The 9,916-nt window shown below is 43.5% G+C and overlaps 1 protein-coding gene across 1 annotated transcript in view; it reads right to left on the reverse strand.

Annotated features, from left to right (window-relative positions):
- CIT (citron rho-interacting serine/threonine kinase) overlaps positions 1-9,270 on the reverse strand; it is a 201,664-nt gene extending 192,394 nt beyond the window's left edge. Inside the window, exons 1-3 of the mRNA XM_012650158.1 lie at positions 9,241-9,270; positions 8,085-8,193; positions 3,363-3,504 (exon numbers count right to left, since the gene is read on the reverse strand). Of these exons, the coding sequence (XP_012505612.1) occupies positions 3,363-3,504; positions 8,085-8,180 (238 nt within the window). The 5' untranslated portion in view covers positions 8,181-8,193; positions 9,241-9,270. The remainder of the gene's footprint in view (positions 1-3,362; positions 3,505-8,084; positions 8,194-9,240) is intronic.
- Positions 9,271-9,916: the final 646 nt, after the last annotated feature.

Consider the following 9,916-nt stretch of genomic DNA (forward strand, 5'->3'; position numbering starts at 1 on the left):
GGAAAATGATTAAATCATGAGGGCTCTGCCCTCATGAATGGGATTAGTGCCCTTATAAATTAGTGCCCCTGATAGGATCACATTTGTCCCTTCCACCATGTGAGGACGCAGCAAGAAGCTGTCATCTTTGAAGCAGAGAGCGAGCCCTCACCAGATACTCAATCTACTGGCACCTTGATCTTGGACTTGCCAGCCTCCAGAACTATAAGCAATAAATTTCTATTGTTTCTAAATTGCCAAGTCTAAGGTTTGTGATAGCAGCCCAAATGGCCTAAGACATGATGTTTAACCAACTTTTATATTTAACTTTGTATCATGTTTGCAATGAGAAAAAAAAAAAAACTTCTCAAGTTATCATTTGCCCATCAGTTCCAAAGTTGTGAACATATAGGTTTTGTCTATAGTGAATGCAGATGAAAAAGGGTAGAATTTCAGTAACTGTCAAATTGCCAAGAACAGCCCAACTTCAACAACTATCAACACTTTTCAGTGCATGTTTTAATATCACACTTACCATTTATTTTTCACACAAATTATATGACACTGTGCTTAATGTTTGTCACTTACTTTGTTCACTTAGCAATGTGATCATTCAATAAGTATTTATTGAGCTCCTAATATATGCCAGACACTGTTTTAGGCACTGGGAATAGAAGAGCAACTAAGAAAGACAAAAATCTCTTTCCTAGTTTGCAGATACTTGTTCCCTCCCCTTTCTTGGCCGAAGGTTAGGGGACATTTCTGCTGGAGACACCACTTCAGGGCTACATTCTGTTTCATTTCCTCCAACAGTTCCCAAAGAAAATCTCTCCATCCCTAAGGGAAGACTCGAGAAACTTGGTCAGTAGCAGCTGATGGACCCCTCTCCACACGGAAAAGCACAGCTTACATTCCAAAACAGAAATTCAAAAGGGGGAAAAAAATACTAACATAATCATCCGTTTTCAATCATGGCCTCTTAACAGGACTCCCCAGGGAGTCTCTTCAAAAATATGAAGCAGTTCCCTGGAAGAGGCTTTTATTAAAAAAAAAAAAATATATACCACAAAAAACAGACCCCCGATTGCTGATTCTAGATAATTCGCTGCTTTTAAGTAACCAAAGAACAGTCTCAAGATGACTGTAGATGGCTCAGTACACAAGCCTTGTCACGTAATTTCCTTCCCCTCTCACTCCCTGAGAATTTAAATATTCAACAAAAGAAAATGGGAGCTTATTCAAACAAATACAGAACAATGAACAAATACTCCATTTTTTAAGATGTTGAATGTTTTGCAGGTTTATGGTTAGCATTATGGGGTAACATTTACTGAGTGTCTGCTGTGTGCCAGGCAACAGACAAGCCTGATCTTTGCATTAACTCATTCAATCCCTACACAGCCTTATTAGATACACATTATCCCCATTTTGCAGATGAGGAAACTGAGAACAGACAAGGTACATGTAACATCCTGAAGGTCACTATAGTGGACATACACAGATTGTCACCTACTCAGCATCCCCAGCTCCTTTGGGTAAATACACATTCCCCCATTCCATGAGGTCCTGGTAATCGCTGTGCCTTGACCCCTTTGGGCACTCAGATGAAGCCAATCATAATACTTTACATCCTGGTGGGCAAATGACCCAAAGCAGAGCCGATTAGAATCTCCCCTGGGATTGTATTAATCTAGATAATGGAAGACAAACATTGGACAGGGTGTGGTAGCCAGTCTCCAAAAATGATGTCCAGTGAACTATACCTCTTGGGATTCACGCCCCTGTGCAGTTCCCTCACACGTGGAATATACGACTGGCCTCAAAAAACAGACTGCCACCAAAGAGGTCCTATGTCCCTTTTAGGACTAAGCCCTAAGAAAGCCTGGCAACTCCTACATTTTTGCTTTTGGAAACCCTGAGCTGCCAGACAGGCTACCCTGGTAGAGAGACCATGTAGATGAGAGATCAGTAAGCCTTTTCTGAATGCACCAGATAGTAAATATTTTTGGCTTTGTAAGCCATATCATCTCTATCACAACTACTCAAATACTATTACAGTGTAAAAGCAGCCATAGGCACCGCATAAACAGGGGGCACGGCTGTGTTCTGGTAAAATTTGGTTTATAAAACAGGTATCACACACTGCCCTGACTCCTGATGTGGAGACCACATAGAGGTGCCACGTGGAGGGCAAAAGGCGCTGAGACTTCGTGGAGAGAGACAGAGAGAGGCCAAGTTATCCCAGAGTCCCAGCTGAGCCCAGCCTTCCAGCCAGGGCACCAGGCATTGAGTGAGCCATCTCAGACAGTCCAGCCAGGAGAGCTCCAGATAACTGCAACCTTGGCCAATGTCACACGGAACAGAAGAATCCCCGGCTGAGTCCAATCAACCCACAGAATTGTGAGAGGTAATACAATGACTATTGTTTTAAGCCACTAAAAGTTTAGGGTGGTCAGTTACACAGCAACATTGTATAAGGCAGGGTTTCTCAAATTCAGCACTATTGACATTTCAGGCTAGATAATTCTATGTGGTGGGAGACTGTTCTGTGCATTGTAGGATGCTTAGCAGTGTCCTGCCCTCACCCATTAGATGCCAGTAGCATCCTCCCTTCCTAGCTGTGACAACTAGAAATATCCACAGACTTTGCCAAGTGTCCCTGGGGTACAAAATCACCACTCATTAAAAAACACTAATGTAAGGTAAAGGCATTTGAAAATGGGGCACCAGCAGCTAACTTCCCCACCACATGGAAGTCAAGCCACATCATAAACAGGGTGAAGGCAGGGCAAATTATGACTTTCTAGGCTCTAGGTAATTCTGCCTTCCTCAGCCCCTTCCTGCATTAAAAAAAAAAAAAAAATCAAAAATCGTATTTTATGGCTCCATTGGCTTAAAGATTAATATAATCCAGAATCATTATACATTATATTCATTTTTTCTCATGATTCTAAAACTAAAATTAAGCTAATTAAAACAAATTAAATTTATTAAAATTAAATATCATAGGTCCTATGCACTGTGCCTACTACGTATGGAAAGTCAGCCCCAGTTGAGTGTAAGGATGAGGCCAAAGGACACTATTTTATTAATTGTTTCTGGAACCACCCATGCCTAAAGCTTGACTCCTCCTGGGATTTTTCAGTTTCATGAGCCAATAAATTGACTCTTTGAACTGAGCTTCTGCCACTTGCAGCCAAGAACCCTGACTTATCTGGTCTCCCAACTATAACAGGTGCAACCCTGAACTTAAACCTGGATCTGTGTTATTCAGACTGGAGTTCTTACCCACTACCACCAGCCACTAACACGTTCTGCCTCCAGGATCCTTCTAGTTTTCTCCTCCATCAGGATGGTTTTCGAGAAAAGTTCCCCCAACTTACACTTCCGCACAAAGTTGCTCACGTGCTTAATCTTCATCAGAGCGGGCTGACTGCATTCTTCAAAGAGAACAAAGAGGGCATCTAATATCCCTTCTCGGGAAAGAGGAGACATCTGCTGTTGAGTCATAAAGGGTGGTTTCCCCTAAAAACAGCAAACAGCAGATGGAGACACTGTCAATAATGAAAAGCTTTGATCAATAACATCCACACAGAGTAAATTACAAGCCACCAACTCAACTAACTGCTCACGACACGCTAACAGCACAATTCTGGGGCTTCAATCTTTAAAGCAGCATCAATTGACAGTCATTAAGTTATCACTTGTACAATTCCATTACTGTGGGTTTCTTTCGCCAGCACCTGGGAAGGAAAACTTCACAAGCATGCCATTAATAAGAAAAGGTCTTTCACTGTCAGTGGTCTGAAGCTCATGAGAACATTCACTCTGGATCCTGCTGGTTCTGACATGTTTCCATGGCTCTACAATAGGAAACCATGATTGTCACTTCTTTCATATGTGCCCAGAGGTTTGTTAATATAATCCCAGTTTCTTTAATTCATTCGAACAATCTAGAGCAATGTGAATGGAGTGACTACCGTGAAGCTGAATTTATTCATGATCTGGAGCAACAATTACAAACTGGCAGACTATATCTAGCCCACAGACATGTTTTGTTTGGCCTGCAGTGTTTAAAATAATTTGAATTTATCTGCCAATATTTAAAAATCAGATTTTGCAAAACAATAAAAATGGAATATTTGGCTTCTCTTGAAACACTGGTGGATCTACTAACATTGCCCCACATTCCTGCCTGGCGACGTTGAGCTGGAGCTGAGTAATGCTGCCCCTGTTGGTAGCAAATGTGTTTTGGAGCTCACCGAAGACCTGACTCCCAGTGTTCCACCTGGCCCACTTGACTCATTTATACTCACTGCCTGGCCCCCAAAGACATGAGTTTGCAACCCCTGGTCTAGATTCAGATAGGCCAAGCCATGGATTGTGTGACATTCTCTCTACAAAGATGGCCACCAACTGTTCCTTCAACTCTGTAGGCTCATGTTGCTCCTCCCTTCAAGAGCTGGAATCTATTCCTCCTCCCCTTGAATCTTGGGCTGTCTCTGAGACTCGCTTCAGTCAACAAAATGTGAAACAAGTGACACTGTGCCCGTTTGGGGTAGAGCCCTTAAGAAGCCTGGTACCAGCTTCTTCTGTTGCTTTTTTGGAAGCCAGTCACATGGAAAGCAGCTTAGGCCAGACCAGGGGTCAGCAATCTACAGCCCATGGGCCAAATCCAGCCCACCACCTGTTTTTGTAAATAAAGTTTTATTGGAACACAGCCACACCCATTCCTTTACATATTTATTGTCTTTAGCCACTTTTGTGCTACAATGGCTGAGTAGTTGCAACAGCAACTGTATGTTCCACAAAGCCTAAAATATTATTTACAGAAAAAAACTATGAGCCCAGACTACTGAGAGATAAAAGACCTCATGGAGACGAGAGGCCATGTAAGGAACACTGAGGCGCCCCAGCCAGCACCCAGATGTTCCAGGCCCAGACATAATCCCAGCTGGATGCAGCCCCAAGTGACTCCAGGTGACATCACAGAGTGAAGCAGAAGACCTACCTAGCTGAGTCCAGCCAACCCACAGGATCCTAAGAAAAAAATAAACCACTGTTGCTTTAAACTTCATGAGTGGTTTGTTACACAGCACTGGATAACAGAAACAGACTGGCTACGTTTGAATCACTGGAAGACTTAACTAAGGAGAAAAATAAACAGATTCTCTTGTCCGATACTCAACCTACTGAATTAGAACTTCCCAGACTGTAGCTTAGAATCTGTTTTATTAAACGGTTTTCCAAGAGAGTCAGACCTCAGTCAGGGTTGGGAAGCACTGCGTCTCAAGGCAGTGCTTGACTAAGTCACTTCAGTAGTATTTGCCACCATCTCAGAAAAACAAGTCACTCTGTTCCTTCTATTCCAGAGTTTAAACCAACTGTATCAGGGGTCCCCAAATATAGTACTGATTCTTAACAAAGTTTTCAACAGCCAGCAGTGAAGTGAGAAAAAATGAATACTACATGATATCTCTTTTATAAAGCTAAATGTATTCAAATTTAAAAATGGCCCTTTATTCTGAGATGATGTTCTTCCTCTCTTGGTATTTCTTAAAATGCCCTCTCTTTATGAAATAAAAGGGCCAGAAAATAACGGGTTTTCCTTCTTGCTTTTTACATCCTTAGTTGGCAAAATAAAAAGTTGGCAAACCTGTATCTGCCGAGTAATTTGTGAAATTTTGCTGGCTCTAAAAGTTTAAAAATCACTGACCTAGAACATGTTAGGAAATACTGTTGAGCATTAATAGAAGGAAAAAAGACAAACTGACACCCAATCCAAAGCACTTACCTGAATGGAAAACAAAATTGCTACTGTATCTAAACCTCATTAAAACAGCATTTTTGTATGGGAAAAGAACAAACAGTATCCTTACCTGCTCAATCAAGGCAAATGTCAGGTGCATCCTATACTTGCAGTAATAGCTTAACTGGGGGTAGGGAGGTACTCATCACTAAAATGAGATGAACCGGGGCTTTACCCACAATCCTGTGTGTTCGAATGACATTTAAATATAAGATACACTTAATAACTCTGACATGGGCTGGCAAGGTGGTCAAGTGGTTATAAGTGGCCAGCCTTTGGAGTCAGACAGACCAAAGATGGAGCCTGACTCTGCCATTTACAACCTACGTGATCTTGGGCAACTCCTTGCCTACCTCCATATCTGTCTATATCCGTCTCGGCCTATTCAAAGTGTAAATAAGGATAGTCCTTACCTCTGCCACGAGGCTGAAGTGAGGTAATCAGAAACATGCTGGTTCTGTGCCCAGCACATTAGAAGCCTGAGCTAGTACATCATCAGCATGTATTACAAGCCCTTAACAAATGAGTTGGAGATGTTTTGAAGTAAAATGATAAAGGGAATAAAAAGTGGCAGTACTTCAGCCCTCTAAGGTTGGAGATAGATTATTCATTTATGAAAAATATCTTATGACTTAAAATGGTGATGGGGACGGTCCAACAGAACAACCTAAGCTTCCAATTTGTTTGCACTCTGATCTGTTTGAACATACACTACCAAAATTTTGAAAAAAATATAATCAAGAACACATCACTATCCATCATCTTACAGGTATCCTATATAAATACCATCCTAAATATAATTATTAAGTAAACAGAAATGTATTATTACTATAACTAATACTGTTCTATACTTCGTATTAACAATAGTTACCATTTATAAAGGGTTTACCAAGAGCCAGGCAAGATGCCAAGTGCTTTATATTGAATATCTCATTTAATCCTCACAAAACCCCTGCAGATTAGGTACTACAACCTCTATTGTAAAGAGTAGCAAAGGCTGGGCACAAGAGGCTCACACCTGTAATCCCAGCACTTTGGGGGGCCAAGGCGAGAGGATGGCTTGAGGGTAGAAGTTCAAGATCAGACTGAGCAACAAAGTGAGACTCTATATCTACAAAATAAAAAAAAAAATTTGCTGGGTGTGATGGTGCACACCTGTAGTCCCAGCTACTCTGGGAGGCTGAGGCAGGAGGACTGCTTGAGCCCAGGAATTTGAGGTTGCAATGAGCTATGATGACACCAATGTACTCTAGCCCCAGGTAACAGAGCAAGACCCTGTATCAAAAAAAAAAACAAAAAAACAGAGTAGCAAATGGATTCAGAGAAGGTAACTGACTCAACCAAAGTAACACAGCTAACAAGTAGCAGGTCCAGGATTCAAATCTAAATCTTCACCACTATCTATATTGCCCCCCCACCGACTTGGGAATCTTAAGTAAAACAAGGATTTCTATTTCACAAGTATTCCCTAAACATCAGAAACAAGAATTAGAAACCGATTTGAAAATACTCTCATGACATTAAGTTTTAACACTTCTGGGGTAATGGAAATATCACATATCTTGAAAGGAATGTGGATTACACAGGCGTGGTATTTATTAAATTATTTTTTTAATTTAAAAAGTTGCTGGGTATGGTGGCTCACGCCTGTAATCCTAGCACTCTGGGAGGCCGAGGCGGGTGGATTGTTTGAACTCAGGAGTTCAAAACCAGCCTGAGCAAGAGCAAGACCCCATCTCTACTAAAAATAGAAAGAAATTAATCGGACAACTAAAAATATGTAGAAAAAATTAGCCGGGCATGGTGGCGCATGCCTGTAGTCCCAGCTATTCGGGAGGCTGAGGCAGAAGGATCGCTTGAGCCCAGGAGTCTGAGGTTGCTGTGAGCTAGGCTGACGCCACAGCACTCTAGCCCAGGCAACACAGTGAGACTTTGTCTCAAAAAAAAAGTAAATATCCCCTCAATGAAAAACAATAGTATTATACCTATGGAAATTGTGGTTTAAAAAGTGCCTTTGTTTGCTTGTTTTTCTTTCTTTAGTAAGGGGACAAACTTTAGTATGGAAGGGTAAAGTGAGAGAAATATAAAAAGATTTCCCTTCATGGGCAAGTTCAAGTTCAGCTAGCTACTTCAGTCTGCACAGTGACTCCTTTTTCCAATACAATCTGTATATAAAACTCCAAATAGGATTTCTCCTACAATATCAGCCTCGGTCCTCAATAAAAGCAAAGGTGAACAACAAGGAGGTTCCAAGAAAACAAACACAGGTGAGCAAAGTTGTAGGGCAGCCAGTTACCTGGAAGAAAAGATTCAGCCTGGAGGCCCGGCTAGCAATGGGTTCCACGGCACCAGCATCCAGTAGATTCCGTCCTCCATACTTGAACTTCAACATCTCTCCACCGTTGCTGAAGGGATAGTGGAAAAGTTAGGTGTGTACTGACATTCTGAGCAGGAAGGGCTTGAGAGATCCTGATCTCCCTCAAGATAACAGGGAGATGAAAATCAGCTGTTGCTCTAGTCGTAAGCAGCAGCTTAGTCTGGTCACGGAGATTAAAAACTCAAATTTAACTCGCTGTAACAGGAGGTGATACACTCATCTAACATACTCTCTTACTTATAAATGTGTTTATTATCCGCCCCCCTTAGAATGTAAAATGTAAGCTCCACAGGGCAGGGATTTTGTTCCCAGGGACACACATAGCCTGGTACATAGCAGGTGTGAACAGTTATTAACTAAATGACTGAAATAAGCAAACTACATAGTATATTGGAAGGTGATAAGTGCTTTGGGGTAAAAAAAAAAAAAAAAAAAAAAAAAGGAGCAAGGTAAGGGCAATTGGAACGGAAAGTGCAATGTTTTACAGTGTGGTCAAAGAAGACTTCACTGAGAAGGTAACATTTGAACCAAGACCTGAAGGCAGTGACCAGCAAGCCCTGCTGCTATCTGGGAAAAGAAAGGTACCTCTGGCAGAGGGACCAGCCAAGGAAATAGCCTGAGGCAGGACCCGGCCTCTCCAACTAGAACAGGGAGGCCAGAGGGGGGGTGCAGGGTGAAAGTGGGGAGAGTGGAAGGAGGTGACGAGGTGGGCGCCGGGAGTATGCAGACACTGAAGCAAGGAGGTTAAGCAAATTGTCAAGGTCACACTGAAAATAAGGAGCTGCCGGACTCCACTAGACAGAATAATGCAGGAAATGCTGACAGGAGGCAGAGCCGAACGGACTCCACCCGGCTTAGCAGAGGAACTCTTCCTCCCGCCCCACCCCTGGCGGCCCGAGCGGCCCCGTGGAGGGTGGGCGCGCGCACGGTCAGCCCGGGAAGACCCTCCCTGCCACCCGCCGCCCACCCCGCGGCGGGAGGGACAGCCGGGACTGGTGTGGGTGCAGGCGGCCCTTCCCCGGCCTTGCAGAGCAGGGTAGAGGAGAATTGGGGGGAGTGGGGGCTCCAGACTCACGCTCCGCGGACCCGACCAGTCTGCGCTCTGCGGCGCCCTCGCCTCCCGCCGCCGCGTTTGAACCCGGGGAGCGGCGTGGGCGGGTCTCAGCTGTATCTGGACCAATCAGAGTGCCCGTGCCTATGATGGACATCGTGTCTCAGCCAGGCCCCGCCCAAGCCCTTAAAGGGACGGAGGCAGTGAAGGGCAGAGCCAATGAAATTATTTCTTCCTTTGACTCGCGACCAATAGGAAAAAGGGAAGGGCAAACCCGGCAGGGCAGGTCTTGGAAGTTTGAAATTGGCGGTTACACAGGATGCAGTGTTTGGGGACGCGTCTGTTTGTCTAGGATCCCTGAGGAGGTCGCCGGGGCGCTGTCCCCTGCTCTCAGCCACCTGCGAGGAGGAAGACAGCCACATCGCTCCTCCTGGGCTTCTTGTTCCTCTCACATGACTGAAGTAGAAGTACTCGTTACTTTTGAAAACCAGCTGGTTCTCTGCCACAGCCGAAGCAGCAAATGTTTTGATTAGGGGCTGAAAAAAAAAATCTGACAGTGTTTGAAGATGTGGAGCTACACGCATACGGTACATAGCTGATGGGAGTGTAAATTGGTACAATCTCTTTGAAAAAGAATTTGGCACCATTCGCTAACATTGAAGATTTGTGCAATCTATGACTATTCCTGGGAGGAGTTTCT

Source organism: Propithecus coquereli, unplaced genomic scaffold (genome assembly GCF_000956105.1).
Source record: "Propithecus coquereli isolate 6110/MARCELLA unplaced genomic scaffold, Pcoq_1.0 Scaffold314, whole genome shotgun sequence".
NCBI lineage: Eukaryota > Metazoa > Chordata > Mammalia > Primates > Indriidae > Propithecus > Propithecus coquereli.